Source organism: Lepus europaeus, chromosome 5 (assembly GCF_033115175.1).
Source record: "Lepus europaeus isolate LE1 chromosome 5, mLepTim1.pri, whole genome shotgun sequence".
Classification (NCBI taxonomy): Eukaryota; Metazoa; Chordata; class Mammalia; order Lagomorpha; family Leporidae; genus Lepus; species Lepus europaeus.
Genome location: NC_084831.1, coordinates 43943329 through 43960264, shown reverse-complemented (window position 1 = coordinate 43960264; position 16936 = coordinate 43943329). Strand labels below are relative to the sequence as shown.

Here is a 16936-nt window from a genome sequence, read left to right as displayed (position 1 = left end):
AAAGTTCTCAGTGTATCTTCCCATGGTAGGTAATGGATTTAAGTCATTGTAGTAGATAAGATCACCTTGTGTTAGGTCATTAGTAGGTAATAGAAGACTCCTCTTCCCTGCTAATTATAAGGCTTTTGATTTTTTGCTTTTTGTAGAAAAGGCCAGATTGTGCTTATTTGGTTCTTCTAAGAATGGATTTGGGTTTCGCGATAGTGATCTGGATATTTGTATGACCCTGGAAGGCCATGAAAATGCAGAGGTAAGAGTGCTTGGAAAAGGATATGGAAGTATATTTTTTTCTAATGATGTATCTAATTTTGTATGTAATATTGATGAAGGACACAATGTAATTTCTTAACAAATTTATCAAGAGGCATGTTTGACATGTAAAAGCATTAGCATTATAAATTTAGAAGATACACAAACCTTGAAATTAGTAAACTTTCTGTTCAATAATTTTGTAAGTCAAAAGCCCTGTTACTGAGAGTTAAGTGCTTTATAATAAGTTTTGACAAAAAAATAATGTACTATATAGTTGGGTTTTTTAAAAATTAGAACCAATGAGAAGCTGGTACTTTAGTTTGGTAATGGACATTGATCTTGCTTTACTCTGTCTTCCTGTATCTCTTTCATTAGGTGATACCCTTGAATCACTATAGATAGAAAATGCAGGTAGTTGTCTAATTTATAAATAGATTGCGTTCTAAAAGTTAATTTGAGCACTTACAATATAGTTTTCCCTCTAGGGGCATTGTTATTAATGATTTGCTAGGATAGCTTTTAGAAATTCTTTTTGGGTGGGGAGGGGAGCTACTATTTGTTGAGTCCCCAGTATACACTTTTACCTACATAATCTCATTTCATTCTTACAACCATCTTCGAGGTAGGTATTATTTCCCCCATTTTACAGATGAGGAAACTGAGGCTTTGAGAGATAAACTGACTTGCCCAAGTTCACACAGCTAGTAAGTGTTGGAGCCGGGATTCATACCCAGGTCTGTCTGACTCCAGAGTTCATGCTCTTTCCATTGTATCTCACTGCCTCTCTGTAATTTTTTAACCCATAATGTAGCTGAAATATAGTACTAATAATATTGTAGAACCTAACCACTACTTTCTGAAATTGAAAGCTTTCTGAGTTCCACTGTGAGATGCCAGGAGCAGACCTTCCCCCAGTTCAATCTCGGTAATGAGAGTTTGGTACTTACACTTTCCTTCTTTGTGTATCAGGCCTCAATAGAGGGAATGAGATTGTTCAAGCTCCAGTGAAGAAAGGGACTGATGGGACAGCGAAGAAGTGTTTCTCACCTTTCGTAGCAGCAATTAGAAAAGTTAGGGGATCTCTAAAGATGTGGAGTCCTTTACCAGCATTGCTATTGGTATTTATGTTTCAAAATCAGGAACTGCTTGCAAGATTGGGGTGAGGCCAAGCTTCTGGCATCTGTGTGGTGTCAGTAGAGCCTTTGTTACATTATAAAGAATTCAGCAGAATAGCATACCTGTGCATTTCTGAAGTAGTTCTTTTAAAGGGGGATTTTTAAATTGTTAGACCTAGAAAAAGGATGGCATGCCTGGTAGATCCTTATTTCTGGCTAGAAGGAATTGCGTCTAGTGTTAAGACTTTTGTTCTGGGGCTGGGGCTGTGGCATAGTGGGTAAAGCCATCGCCTGCAGTGCCCGCATCCCATGTGGGCTCTGGTTCAAGTCCCAGCTGCTCCACTTCCAATCCAGCTCTCTGCTATGGCCTGGGAAAGCAGTGGAAGATGGCCCAAGTCCTTGGGTCCCTTGGGTGAGAGGCTCGGAAAAAGCTCCTGGCTCCTAGCTTCAGATCAGCAAAGCTCTGGCCGTTGTGACCATTTGGGGAGTGAACCAGCAGATGGAAGACTCTCTTTATCTCTGCCTCTCCTTCTCTCTGTAACTCTGCCTTTAAAATAAGTAAAATAGATCTTTAAAAAAAAGGTTTTGTTCTATAAAGAAACTGAAAAGTTGCAACTATTTTATTTGTTCTCTTTAACTAACTTTTGTGTAATGCCACCTACTTGGAAAGAGGCTGCCCTCCGTTTTGAAGAAATGAAAGAAATGTTTTTCCAGGGAGGAGATTAGAGTCAGATAGCATCTGTAAATTTTAAAAATCAAACATCTACTTACTAAGTATTTGTATATTGTATATAATGTGTGCCATGCACATTGGAAAGTTGAAGTAGTGAAGAACAACACACTATTTTTTTAAACACGAGCCACCATAAATTGAAACTTTAAAAATTTATCATAGCTGCATCTTTACATAATAAAGAGAAAAATTTCTTTTGTTCATTTTATTTTGTACGAGTGATGCCCTTGATATCTCCAGGTTGCGCTGAATGGCTATTGCCACAAAAGTGATTTTAATAATTATTGGGATTCATAGTTATGCCCTTCAGCTAATCCAGTTAATTTATGATGCCATTATCTTCCCTTTTATAATGATTATCATTACCATATCGGCTCTGCTATCTACCTTTTTTTTTTTTTTTTTTTGATAGGCAGAGTTTTAGACAGAGAGAGAGAAAGAATTCCTTTCCGTTGGTTCACCCCCTAAATGGCTGCTACAGCTGGCATGCTGCGGCCGGCACGCTGTGCCGATCCGAAGCTGGGAGCCAGGTACTTCCTCCTGGTTTCCCATGCAGGTGCAGGGCCCAAGGACTTGGGCCATCCTCCACTGCACTACCAGGCCACAGTAGAGAGCTGGACTGGAAGAGGAGCAACCAGGACAGAATCTGGTGCCCCAACTAGGACTAGAACCCAGGATGCTGGTGCTGCAGGCAGAGGATTAGCCTAGTGAGCTGTGGCGCTGGCCCGCTATCTACTTTTTGAAGAAAAGGAACATATCTAAATTTGTTGAGATATATTTCCTTGAGGAAATAGGTGGTAGTGATAATAGGATAACCTTTCTTTTCCTTATCAACCAATAACAATAAATAGCTTGCAAATGTAAAGTACTTATTTTGCACCAGGGATGCTGCTGAATACTTTACATACATGTCTCATGTACTCCTTCCAGCATTCTATAGGACAGTAGTTTGTGATTATATTGACTTTACAGAATTAGTAATGTGATACTCAGAGAGGTTGAAGGTTAGTCGTTATAGTTAGTCAGTACTTGCATCTAGGCTTGTTTAAATTCAGAGCTGATGTTTTATTGTTTTGGAGGCAGAGAGAGAGACAGAGACAGAGTTCCCCTCTAGTGATTTACTCCTGCAATGGCTGGGACTGGACCAGAGGCAGGAGCTAAGAATACAATCCTAGACTCTCACATGGGTGACTGGAACCCAGGGTCTGCGTTGGCAAGAACCTGGAGTCAGGAGTTGGAGTCAGGAATTGAACCTAGTTAACTCTAGTATAAATGTGGGTTACCTAACTGCTAGGTTAAATGCCTGCTCCTCAGAGCCTATATTCTTAAATACTGTACTGTTTTGTCCTCACCAAATCCATCTCTGCTTGTTCATATATTGAAAACCATATTACTCTCCTGTTATTGTGCTTTTCATCTTTAAGTTGTGTGTGGACTACCTTTGGATCTTGTTAAAATGCAAGTTATGATTCCGTACACTAAGGAGAGGACTAAGTTTGAATTTCTGTCATGTTTGCAGATTATCCTGAAATTTATATGGGTTTGTGAACCACATACTTTTCAGTAACAAGGGTATTATATAGAATTTTATAGCTGGAAATTTTAAATGCTGTTGTTAAATCTCTAAAGTAGAATTTGCACAAGGACCAATTGAGTCAAACTTAACTTATTATTTATTTGTTTTGTTTTTTAGAAATTAAACTGTAAGGAAATAATTGAAAACTTGGCGAAAATTCTTAAAAGACATCCAGGTACTTTAGAGTTTAACTTTCAAACATAAGAAAATTTTTTTGGCATTATGGAAGTTATATAACCTACTTAAGTGTTTTTTGTTTTAAATTCAGGTTTAAGAAATATTTTGCCTATAACTACTGCCAAAGTGCCTATAGTAAAATTTGAACACAGAAGAAGTGGGTTAGAAGGTGATATCAGTTTATATAATACATTGGTAAGTTTTTCTATATAGGCCAGTTAAGTTAACACTTTTCATTTTAAAAGTTTACAAATTTCTGATTTAGGTTTAAAACTTTCAGATATGAATAGTATAAGAAAAAGTAGTTAATCATCTTGTTATTTACTTCAGATTAAAGATTAGTTTTTGTTTGGCTTATTAATCACTGTTTAAGTTTTATATTTTCATACATCCCATTTGCAGTGTATTTTATCCTTTCATCTGATTTGTAAATTTATTTTAGGAAATTTGAAATATGCAATTATTTTTCAGGCTCAACATAACACAAGAATGCTAGCTACTTACGCAGCTATTGATCCTAGAGTGCAGTACTTGGGGTATACTATGAAAGTGTTTGCCAAGGTATTTATGAAAGATTAATGATTTCTTTTGTTGTAATACTTAAACATGCAGATGTCATACTGGATTAGGAAATCTTGTATTTGGGTTTTGTGATACATTTTTCTGACCAAGAAAACAAAACAATACCAATAAAACCACATGCTTCTCCTATTATAACACTTGTTATAGCAACGAGTTCTGTCTTCTTGTTCCTTTGTTAAATGTATAAACTTTGAGGTTAGGGGCCTGTGTTTTCCTAGTTCAGTGTAGTGTTTTTATGGTAGATGCTCAGTAAATAGTTAATTTTATGAGCATCAATGAGTTTTAGGATAGAGGAGTGACTCATATTCCAGCAGCAAAGTGTATTTGTTTAGATACTCCTGTATGTGTGTTACTTGATGGAGAGTACCTTAGAAAAGCATACAGAAACATACTTACTACATGTAAGAATTGATGCAGCTCCTATATTCACCTTGCAAAATAACTCCAGCAAGAATAATTTGATATAACTACATGGAGTTTTGGTTATGAAATCACATGTGTCATTTTAGAGAAATACTTCCTTACATTTATACAGGTAGAAGCTAAATCCTTACTCAAGGAGAGAAGCCTCTGAGAAATTTTTTTTTAATTAAAAATTAGTCAACATTCATATGGTTAAGAATCAAAATGGAGTTATTTGAATCCCAGTACTTCAGGGTGAGTAACTGAGGGACAGTTGGATCTGCTCTCCACGTTTCCTCCTTTAAAACAAGGGGCTCTGAAACTTAAATCATTGGATAAAGTTCTCCCCAATCCTTTTCCTCACGTTCTTTCTCTGGCTATTTGGAAACCTACAGTTTGAGACCTAATTTCCTTTGTCCCTGAATGTTGTAAAGGTCTGTTAATTTCTCTTATCTGAGGCTTTTAATGTGGAGTACTGCCTAATCTATCAAGGGCTAGAATGGGCTATCTCAGATAGCTTCTTAACTCGTTTTATGCAGTGGACCTGGGTTATTGTTAATTTAATTCAAAATGCAGAGACAAAGATAAAGCATGAATGATTGGTTTAAGCTACATTGTGGAGCCAGTTCAATAGATTTGGAGGCAGATGCTCTCTCTAATCAGAAACTCACTCCAGAGATGAACAGCCATTAGGAAATCAGGAAGTCACATTCCAGAGGTGATAACAGTAGATTTTCTGATCTCTGTACCTCTTTTTTTAAAATTTTTATTTATTTATTTATTATTTTTTATTTTTGACAGGCAGAGTGGACAGTGAGAGAGGGAGACAGAGAGAAAGGTCTTCCTTTTGCCATTGGTTCACCCTCCAATGGCTGCCGCAGCTGGCGCGCTGCTGCCGGCGCACCGCTCTGATCCGAAGGCAGGAGCCAGGTGCTTCTCCTGGTCTCCCATGGGGTGCAGGGCCCAAGCACTTGGGTCATCCTCCACTGCACTCCTGGGCCATAGCAGAGAGCTGGCCTGGAAGAGGGGCAACCGGGACAGAATCCGGCGCCCCTACCGGGACTAGAACCCGGTGTGCCGGCGTCGCAAGGCAGAGGTTTAGCCTGTTGAGCCACGGCGCCGGCCTATTTTTTTATTTTTTTCCAGGCAGAGTTAGACAGTGAGAGAGAGAGACAGAGAGAGAGTTATAGACAGTGAGAGAGAGACAGAGAGAAAGGTCTTCCTTCCGTTGGTTCACTCCCTTAATGGCTGCTACAGCCCATACTGCGCCGATCCAAAGCCAGGAGCCAGGAGCCAGGTACTTCCTCCCGGTCTCCTGTGCGGGTGCAGGGACCCAAGCACTTGGGCCATCCTTCTCTGCCCTCCTGGGCCACAGCAGAGAGCTGGACTGGAAGAGGAGCAACTGGGACTAGTACCCGGCATCCCAATCGGGACTAGAACCCCAGGGGATTAGCCAAGTGAGCCACGGCGCCAGCCCTCTGTACCTCTTGAGAATTTATATTTAAGATAGCAAACATCTAAATTGTTTTTTATTGGTAAAATTAGTAGGTTTTTTAATCAGAATGGTGGTTGGTAAAAACGGACCCTCACAGTGGGCATGTGGCGCAGCAGGTAAACCACTGCCTGTGATTCCAGCTGACATTGCATATCAGAGCTGTGATTTGACCCCCAGCTGCTGTGCTTCCGATCCAACTCCATGCTAATGTATCTAGGAAAGCAGTGAAGATGACCCAAGTACTTGGACCCATTCCACCATGTAGGAGACTTGAATGAAGTTTCAGGCTGCTGGCTTCAGCCTGGCCTAGTTGAGCCCCAGTTATTGGGGCATTATGGGGAGTTAACCAGTGAATGGAGGATCTATTTTTTTCTCTCTCTTTCTCCTCTATCACTCTGCCTTTCAAGTAAATAAAACCAATTTTTTTTTTAAAAGTCCTTCATTAACGGCTGTCCATATATGTAGATTGTCTGAAATATTGAATTCCCCACTATTACATGAATAGATACTAAGAATCTAGTGAGATTCTTACGTGAGGAGAACGTTTGGGTCTTTGATCTGGATGCCCAAACTGGTCCCTGCATCCCACTATTGCCATTAGCAAGTGAGTGGTACCGACAGAACCCTGTGCTTGAAATGCTGTAAATCTATTTCAAATGGATCCCTGTTAAAGAGTGCTCAGCTACCTAAGGCAGGAGTACAGAGTATTGAATCTGTTTTGTACCTGCTTGCTAATAAATATTTATTTAGTATTAAAAGAAAAACAATTCAAAATGTCTAAGGAGATTCATTATAGAAAATGAAAAATTTCGGCTGGCGCCGTGGCTTAACAGGCTAATCCTCCACCTAGCGGCGTCAGCACACCGGGTTCTAGTCCCTGTCGGGGTGCCGGATTCTGTCCCGGTTGCCCCTCTTCCAGGCCAGCTCTCTGCTGTGGCCTGGGAGTGCAGTGGAGGATGGCCCAAATGCTTGGGCCCTGCACCCCATGGGAGACCAGGAGAAGCACCTGGCTCCTACCTTCGGATCAGCGCGGTACGCCGGCCGCATCGTGCGGGCCGTGGCAGCCATTGGAGGGTGAACCAACAGGAAAAAGGAAGACCTTTCTCTCTGTCTCTGTCTCTCACTGTCCACTCTGCCTGTCAAAAAAAAAAAAAAAAAAAAAAAGAACTAAGGTTTAAAAAAAAAAAAAGAAAATGAAAAATTTCCTTTCTATATCTAGCTCATAACCAACCATTGCTTTTTGTTGGAGGCAGCCAACGTTAAAGATTCCTCTGTGGGGTTGGCCCTGTGGCACAGTGGGTTAAGCTGCTATCTGCAGCACCAGCATCCCATATAAGCACCAGTTTGAGTCATTGCTGCTCCACTCCTGATCCAGCTCCCTACTAATGCGCCTGGGAAAGCAGCGGAGGATAGTCCTAACTGCTTGGGCCTCTGCACCCATGTGAGAGACCTGGAAGAAGCTCTGATTTTGGCCTGGCCCAGGCCTGGTTGTAGTGGCCATTTGGCGAGTGAACCAATGCGTGGAAGATCGATCGATCTCTGTCTTTCCCTTTCTTCCTCCCTGTCTTTCCCTCTCTCCCTATAATTCTAACTTAAAAACAAATAAAAGAAATCTTAAAAAAAAAAAAAAAGTTTGCTGTGTGCTTCCAGAAATATATTACACCAGTACAAGCAAATTTCCTTCCTCCTTTTTATTATAGAATAAACACAGTGAAAACATTGTTCTATACTTTGCTTTTTTCACTTAGCCTTAAATCTTGGAATTACTTAGCTATAGATCTTGTAGTTTATTTCATGTTAGTATACCAAGAACTTCCTTTTCCCTTTTTGTTTTTAAAAGACTTATGTTATTTATTTATTTGAAAGAGTGTCAGAGGAAGGGACACAGGGAGAGGAAGAGACATGGAGAAAGGAAGGGGTGGGGAGATTTTCTGTCTATTGGCTTACTCCCCAAATGGCTACTGTAGCCAAAGTTGATCCAGGCTGAAGCTGGGAGCCAGGAACTCCATCCTGCATGCCACATGAGTGGCAGGGGCCCAGGTACTTTAATCATCTTCCACTGCTTTCCTAGGCACATTAGCAGGGAGTTGGATTGGAAGTGGAGCAGCAAGAACTCAAACTGAAACTCCAATATGGGATGCTGGTGTAACAAGTAGTAGGTTAACTTACTGTGCTATAGTGCTGGCTCCTCTCTCTCTCTCTTTTTTTTTTTTTTTTTTTGGGCTACCTACTGTTCTGTAGTGTGAGTAATACTCAGTTGTTTTTTTAAAACCTGTGCTTTACTGATGAACCTAAAGTTTTTTCTGATTTTTGCTACTACAACAGTGCTGCAATAAAAAACTTTTTTCACATAATTTTTTTCAGGATACATTCACTTTATTTGTAGGATAAGTTCTTAGAATAAAATTGCTTGGTCACGGCCGGCGCCGTGGCTCAACAGGCTAATCCTCCGCCTTGTGACGCCGGCACACCGGGTTCTAGTCCCGGTCAGGGCACTGGATTCTGTCCCGGTTGCCCCTCTTCCAGGCCAGCTCTCTGCTGTGGCCAGGGAGTGCAGTGGAGGATGGCCCAAATGCTTGGGCCCTGCACCCCATGGGAGACCAGGAGAAGCACCTGGCTCCTGCCATCGGATCAGCACGGTGCGCCGGCCACAGCACGTTGGCCGCGGCGGCCATTGGAGAGTGAACCAACGGCAAAGGAAGACCTTTCTCTCTGTCTCTCTCTCTCACTGTCCACTCTGCCTGTTAAAAAAAATATTGCTTGGTCAAAGGAAATGTGCTTTTGTAATTTTGTTACTCATCTATAATGTATGGGAATGCTTGTTTCCCCACATCCTTTAGAGCCCTTTGTTATTCAACTTTTTGATATTTGCCAGATTGATGTTTTTATTTTTTAAAGGCATCTAACATTTCTGTATAAAATAATACTCTCAAGTTTTATTTCCCATCATTTGTTTTTTTTTTTTTTTTAAGCGATGTGACATTGGAGATGCTTCCAGGGGAAGTTTATCTTCATATGCATATATCCTTATGGTGCTGTACTTTCTGCAGCAGAGAAAGCCACCTGTTATCCCAGTTCTACAGGAGGTAGGTGTTTATGAAAACTAAAGAAATTTTCGTGAAAATAGCAGATGTAAGCACAGTAGATCTTCATGATATCATGAAGGATTTTTCCATAATGGATGTCCTAAGTTTTCTTCTTCCATGTTATAGTTAAACAATGAACCTTTTAAAAAAATTTGTTAAGGAGTAATATATACTACCAAAAGATGAACAGAACTATCCATTTGTGAATTTCACATAGAATGCTGCAAATGATTACTGTAGCCAATCATAAACTTGTATATATTATACATTCTGAGGTGTAGGTATGTAAGTTTCTGCTCTTCAGAGGATTTTCTCTTATTCTGTCTGACAGTGAAATTTGATTTATTCATGTATATGCATCCTTTGATCAACCTTCTGAATTCTGATTGAGAAAAAACCCAAGGAAATTTTTCCTCTTCTAAGGTCCTGTTAATTTCATTAAATAATGTACATTGAAATAAGCAGATTATACTCGTATCCACTCAGAATTGGTGACTCAGAGAGTCCTCTTTTGGATTTATAGGCATTTGTGGAAGATCCAGTTATAATTTTTTAGAAGGGTGACTATTTTGAGGTCAGAGAGAAGCATCAGAATTGTTTTAAAAATTACATGTTTGATTTCACATAAACTTTGATAGTCATGACTGAAAAGAAAATCACAAAATAACAAGTCATATGGTAGATAGCAGATGGCCTTACTAAGTGTTGAAAAGTTCTAATGAATGACAGGTGGTTTTAGCAGCATTTGCTTCTCTCTTTTAAACAAACAATGAAGGGGAAATAAAAATTTTAAATACTCTTAAGTAGCTGAAGGTATGTTGAATGATATGTGTATGTGTAAAGTTTTTATAATATTAGAATAAGATCACAACAAAGTTGAGAAAGGTAAAGTCATCCCACATAGCCCCTGTCCGCACCATGCATAATCTTGCCTGTTAGCAGTACCCCCAGAGCGGTACACTGACATTATTCCAATTGTGACATTATTCAGTTGGTGAACCTGCACATTTTAATTGCTCAAAAGTCCATAGTTGACATTACAGCCACTCTTGGTGTACGTTCTGTGAATTTGAACAATTGTTAATTTTGAACAAATGAATAGTGCTTGATTCATTATTGTATTATCGTTCCAAGTACTTTCACCACCTTAAAAATCCTCTATGCTCTTCATAGTTATCTCCCTCCTCCCCAAATCCTGGAAACCACTGCTCTTCCTACTGTCTTGCATAGTTTTTTTCTTTTCCAGAATGTCATGTGGTTGGAATCATATACTGTATTAGCCTTTTTAGAATAGTACTGTAGACATTTCAGATTGTCATCTTTCATTCAATAATGTGCATTTAAGTTTCCTCCGTTTCTTTTCATGGCTTGATTGCTCATTTCTTCTTAGTGCTGAATAAAAATATTGTTAGGATATACTACAGTTTATCTACTCATTGAGTAAGCTGACGGAGATTTTGGTTGCATCTTAGTTTTCACAATTACGAGTAAAGCTGCTCTAGAGTCTGCGTGCATGTTTTTGTTTGGTTGTACTTCTCACAGCTTTTGGATAAATGCCAAGGAATGAGATTGCTGGCTGCTGTGAAAGTTTATGTTTACTTCTGTAAGAAACTGCCAGCCTATCTTCTGAAATGTCTATGCCATTTTGTATTCCCACCAGCATTGAAAGTTCCTGTTGCTTCACATCTTCACCAAAATTTGCTGTTGTCAGTGTTCTGGATTTAGAGCATTCTGTTAGGTGTTTAACAGTATTTCATTGTTGTTTTAATATGCATTTTCTTGATGATATATGATATGCAACATCTTTTTGTATGTCCGTTTGCCATCTATATTTTTTTTGGTGAGGTGTATGTTAGGGTCTTTTGCTCCCCCCCTCCCCCCTTTTAAAAGAATTTTAAACTTTATTTTAAAGTCAGAGCTGAGAGAGAGAGAGAGAGAGAGAGGTCTTCTGTTTACTGGTTCACTCCCTACATGGTCACAACAGTTGGGGCTGGGTCAGGTTGAAGCCAGGAGCCAGGAGCTTCTTCTGGGTCTTTCATGTGGATATTTGGGCCATCCTCCATTGCTTTTTCTAGGCCATTAGCAGTGAGCTGGATTGGAAGTGGAGCAGTCAGGAATTGAACCAGCACCCATACGGGATGCCAGTGTTGCAGGCAGCAGCTTTGCCTGCTATGCCACTACATATATCTTTGCATATTTTGGATAATTATCCTTTATCAGATCTCTGTTTTGCAAATATTTTCTTCCAATTTGTGGCTTGTCTTTGCATTTTCTGATGCTGTCTTGCAGAGCAGAAATTTTTAATTTGTTCTAAAGTTCATTTGTTTTTGTTTATTTGAAAAGTAGCAAGACAAAGATCTTCCATTTGCTGGTTCAATCCCTAAATGCCTGTAACAACTGGTGCTGAGCCAGGCCAAAGCCAGGAGCTTGGAACTTGATCCAGGTGTTCCTTATGGTATCAGGGACCCAAGTACTTCAGCTGTCATCTGCTGCCTCCCAGAGTGTGCATTAGCAGTGAAGGTGGGACTCACATCCAGGAACCCTGATACGGGACACAGGCTTCCCAAGTGGCAGTGTAACCCATTGCACCACTGTGTCTACTCTGAAATTTTTTATTTTAATGAAGTCCAGCTTATCAGCTGTTTCTTTCATAGATTATGACTTTGATATTTTATCTAAAAAGTCATCAGCTTACTCAAAATCATCTATGTTTTCTCCTATGTTATTTTCTAAAAGTTTAATAGCTTTGAGTTTTACATTTAGGACTGTGATTCATTTTGAGTTAATTTTTGTGTATGGATGTCAGTTCTGAGTCTAGATACATTTGTTTGCATGTGAATGTCTTTACTTCATCATCATTTGTTGAAAGGACAATTTTTGCTCCATTGAATTGCCTTTGTTTCTTTGTCAAAGATCAGTTGACTATATATAGGTTTATTTTGAGGCTCTCAATTCTGTTCCATTGATCTGTCCTTTTCACTAATATCATTCTCTTAATTACAGTAACTGTATAATAACTCTTAAAGTTGGGTTGTATGTCTTCCAACTTTGCTTTCAGTACTGTGTTGGCTATTCTGAATCTTTTCCCTCTCAACATATAGATCAGTTTGCAGATATCCACAGGTAACTTGGCTGCAATTTTGATTGGGATTGCAATGAATCTGTAAATCAAGTTGGGAAGAACTAACATCTTGACAGTTTTTCTGTCCATTGAGTATCTCTCCATTTATTTAGTTCATTTTTGGATTTTATTCATCAGTTTTCCTCATGTATATCTTTTACATATTTTACAAGATTTATACATAGATAACTTCATTTTGGGGGGCGGAGATAATATGTTTTTGCCTATACGAAGTAAAGATACATGTCTGAGATGATAGGCCAGTAACCTCAGTCTAATCATTACATGCTGTGTACATGTATTGAAATGCTGCACTGGGGCAGGTTTTTGTTGTAGCCATTAAGACAATGCTTGGGACACTTGCCTCCCACATCAGAGTGCTGCCACATCTAGCTTCCTGCTGCTGTACACTCTGGAGGCAAAGGTTCAAGTGCTTTGATCCTTGCCACTCATCTGGAAGACCTAAATTGAGATTTGTGCTCTCGACTTTGGCCTGGATTAGCTCTGGCTGCTGTGGGCATTTGGGGAGTAAACCAGTGGATGGACTTTGTTTCAGTTAAGTAAAAATAAATGGATAAAATTAAAAGAAACAAATGCTATACTGCTACTTTGCCAGAATACTGTGATCAAGAAAATGAAACACAGCTGGCGCCACGGCTCACTAGGCTAATCCTCCGCCTTGCGGCGCGGGCACACCGGGTTCTAGTCCCGGTTGCCCCTCTTCCAGGCCAGCTCTCTGCTGTGGCCAGGGAGTGCAGTGGAGGATGGCCCAAGTGCTTGGGCCCTGCACCCCATGGGAGACCAGGATAAGCACCTGGCTCCTGCCATCGGATCAGCGCGGTGCGCCGGCTGCAGCACGCCTACCGGGGTGGCCATTGGAGGGTGAACCAACGGCAAAAGGAAGACCTTTCTCTCTGTCTCTCTCCCACTGTCCACTCTGCCTGTCAAAAAAAAAAAAAAAAAAAAAAAGAAAATGAAACACAACATCAAGTTTTATGTTGATTTCTAGGTGTACTCTAATTACTTCTGCATTAGGAGTCACTGAAGTAACATAGTATAATGCAAAGAGTATGGTGTGATATTTGGAGTTAGAGTGAGCTACTCAACATCGTAATTCTGACATGGTGGCCTTTGCAAACTTCCTAAGCTTCCTGAGTCTGAGTTTCATCATAATAAAAGTGTACTCAAGCCATGGTCGGGGTCCAGGGGGCAGAAGTGGATTTTCTTGGCAATAAGCGGACTCTGGGATTCCGGCCCCCTACCCCAAAAACCGAGGGGGGCCAGGGGTGTCCAGTCCGAGCCCACCCCCCCGCAGGGGGAGGGGAGCAGGCGGATCCTAGGTCCCTCATCCCCCGCCCCGCCCCACGCCACAGGATTCCTGAGTCTGTAGCCGCCCTGGCCCCGCCCCCAGACCCCTGCACTGCACAGTTTGGACCAGGGCGTGACACACACCCTGCTCCTTGGTTTCCGTACTGTCAGCCCTTCCGGCCGCCCACCCGGGAGCGGGGCGTGCCGCACTGGCCTTCCCCTCCCCATCAACTCTTTCTGCTTGACGATGTAGCAACCCCGGCCCTCAACAATAAAGTCCGGATTCGTTCTGCCCTTCACCACCCCCCCAAAAAAAAAAAATAATAAAAGTGTACTAATAGTAATATTTCATTGAAGGCCTTTGAATAAGTAAGTGCTGAAGTAGGCATTCATAAATGGTTGTCATTTTTTATTTTACTATTATCATTAGTATAATTAAGACTGGAAAAATATAGGTAGAATTTCCATATTCAACTTCAAAAACTTTACCATTATCTGCTTAACAGACAGAGATTGATAAAAATGAGAGGCAGTCCGTGGACCCACTACACTACACTGAGCTCTGATTGTGGGGGATTTGGTGATACATATAGACTGATACGTGGATTTTTGCTTCTGGCCCATTTTGGTTTTCATATGGGACCCCATTGTCCACTGTTCTTGCATCGTTTAAATATTGATCATTGTCACCAGTCATTTTTTATGGGTAAGGATATGTTTAATGAAACTTGATTTTTGGCTATATTTGTTAATGGAACTGTACTTTAGGGTTCAACTAAGAATGTTTCTTGATGTATAGCAGTTCAAAATTATTTCAAAAGGAGCTTTCCTAAGCAGAGATTTTTGCTGTACTTAACAAATCATAATTAAAAGCAAAATTTTTGCATAAAATTAATATCAAGAGATTTGGGAGTATTGTTTAGACTTGATTCATGAAATTTTATATTTTCCTAAACTATTTCAGCTTAAAAATTTTAATTTTACAAATGAACCATGAAGTCATGCTAAGTGAAATAAGATTGTCACGAAAAGATATACTCTGATTTTATTTATGAGTTACCTAGATTTGTCAAATTGATAGAGACAATGTAACAGTGCTTGTTTTGGACTGGAAGAGGAATGGGAAGTTAATTGGTACAGAGTTCAGTTTTACAAGAGGAAAAGAACTCTGAATAAATAGTGATGATGATACTATAACCATATGAATTTATTTAATGCCACTGAATTAGACATTTAAGGTGGCAAATCTTACATATATTTTACAATTTAAAAATGGGATTATAGTAAAATATACTAAATGTTACAGTAAGAAAGTAATATGGAAATAGGGTCACTTCTTAAAACAATACACTATGAACTTTCAGAGGGAGGACAGGATGGTTCTTGGTGTGTAGTGAGAGAAAAAGCAGAGACAGAAAATGAGAGGAGAAGATAGCATAGTGCTTTTCATGGCTGAAACAGACTGGAAAAATTAGGTTTAGCAAAACAGCAGAGTTCAAGAGTATGCAAATTAAGCAGTTAAATACTTTTCAAAGTTTCCAAGTCCCTCAGGTTCAGGACCACTCTGCTGTGTTACTAACCATCATTTTTGGGTTTAGATTATGATTGTTACTCAGAAGTGGAATTTTCTTAAAAACAATCAAGGTCAAAGCTGTATTATGTCAGTATCTGTAAAATAAATATATCTCTTTTACAAATTGTGGAGTTCATACAATAACACCTGACTCCATTTAAGGGCAAAAATCTATAATTTAGGTTATTTTTTTCTTATTTATTTATTTTTTTTTTAAATTTTTGACAGGCAGAGTGGACAGTGAGAGACAGAGATAGAGAGAAAGGTCTTCCTTTTTGCCATTGGTTCACCCTCCAATGGCTGCCGCGGTAGGCGCGCTGCGGCCGGCGCACTGCGCTGATCCGATGGCAGGAGCCAGGTGCTTCTCCTGGTCTCCCATGGGGTGCAGGGCCCAAGGACTTGGGCCATCCTCCACTGCACTCCCGGGCCACAGCAGAGAGCTGGCCTGGAAGAGGGGCAACTGGGACAGAATCCGGTGCCCTGACCGGGACTAGAACCCGGTGTGCCGGCGCCGCAAGGCGGAGGATTAGCCTATTGAGCCGTGGCGCCGGCCTATAATTTAGGTTATTAAAACTTCATTTCTTTCTTGAGTATAGGACCCCATGTATGTTATTTTAGATATTCAAACCCAATTAGTCTCAGGTTTCAAGTCTTCAAGTATTACAATGATATATTTACTTCAGTTACCATATGTGGTATATTTATTGCTCAGTTTTAAGTTTTTAGGACAATGGGACATAATCGGTTTAATATCTACAGTTTCTGAGCTCTCACTTTTTTATTTTATGAAATATCAGAATTCATGGTAAATGATCTTTGGTAACTGTATTTGTTTAAGTTACATGTAAATATAAAAGAGCAACTTATTAACTTAAGTCCCTGGAAACTTGATCTTTATGTATCATACTTACAGAATAAATATACTTGGTCAGCAAACATAAATTAAGCATTCTGTGTATGGCAAAATTTGACCTAGTAGGTTTTTGGGCTCTCAAGTTAAGCTGTAGTCTTTGGCCACGGTAAACTTAAAGCTGAGAATGAAACTGGAGGGGTCACACATGTAGTTAAGTTTGGAAATAACTGTCCCATTGAAAATGAGAAGAGCCTTCAGGAACATCTTATCTAGTGGTTTCAAACTGTATTGTGGTGTAAGTACCTTTTGGGACCCATGAGTGTGTGTGTGTCAATCAGGGGATATGGTGTAGAACAGGGTGAAGAAAAGTTGTGGTATGTCTTCTCCACTCAAGACTTTTTTTTTTTTTTTTTAAGATTTTATTTATTTATTTGAGAGGTAGAGTTACAGACAGTGAGAGGGAGAGACAAGAGAGAAAGGTCTTCCTTCCATTGGTTCACTCCCCAAATGGCCGCAACAGCCAGAGCTGCGCTGATCAGGAGCCAGGAGCTTCCTCCGGGTCTACCACGTGGGTACCGGGGCCCAAGCACTTGGGCCATCTTCTACTGCTATCCCAGGCCATAGCAGAGAGCTGGATTGGAAGTGGAACAGCTGGGACTAGAA

At 40.1% G+C, this 16936-nt stretch overlaps 1 protein-coding gene across 10 annotated transcripts in view; it reads left to right on the top strand.

The window, feature by feature from the left end:
* TUT4 (terminal uridylyl transferase 4) overlaps positions 1-16936 on the top strand; it is a 215245-nt gene that overhangs the window by 172010 nt on the left and 26299 nt on the right. For all 10 annotated transcript variants that reach the window (XM_062191334.1, XM_062191343.1, XM_062191342.1 and 7 more), the window contains 5 exons: positions 147-250; positions 3794-3851; positions 3945-4048; positions 4325-4414; positions 9305-9418. In XM_062191334.1, coding sequence (XP_062047318.1) covers positions 147-250; positions 3794-3851; positions 3945-4048; positions 4325-4414; positions 9305-9418 — 470 coding nt within the window. The remainder of the gene's footprint in view (positions 1-146; positions 251-3793; positions 3852-3944; positions 4049-4324; positions 4415-9304; positions 9419-16936) is intronic.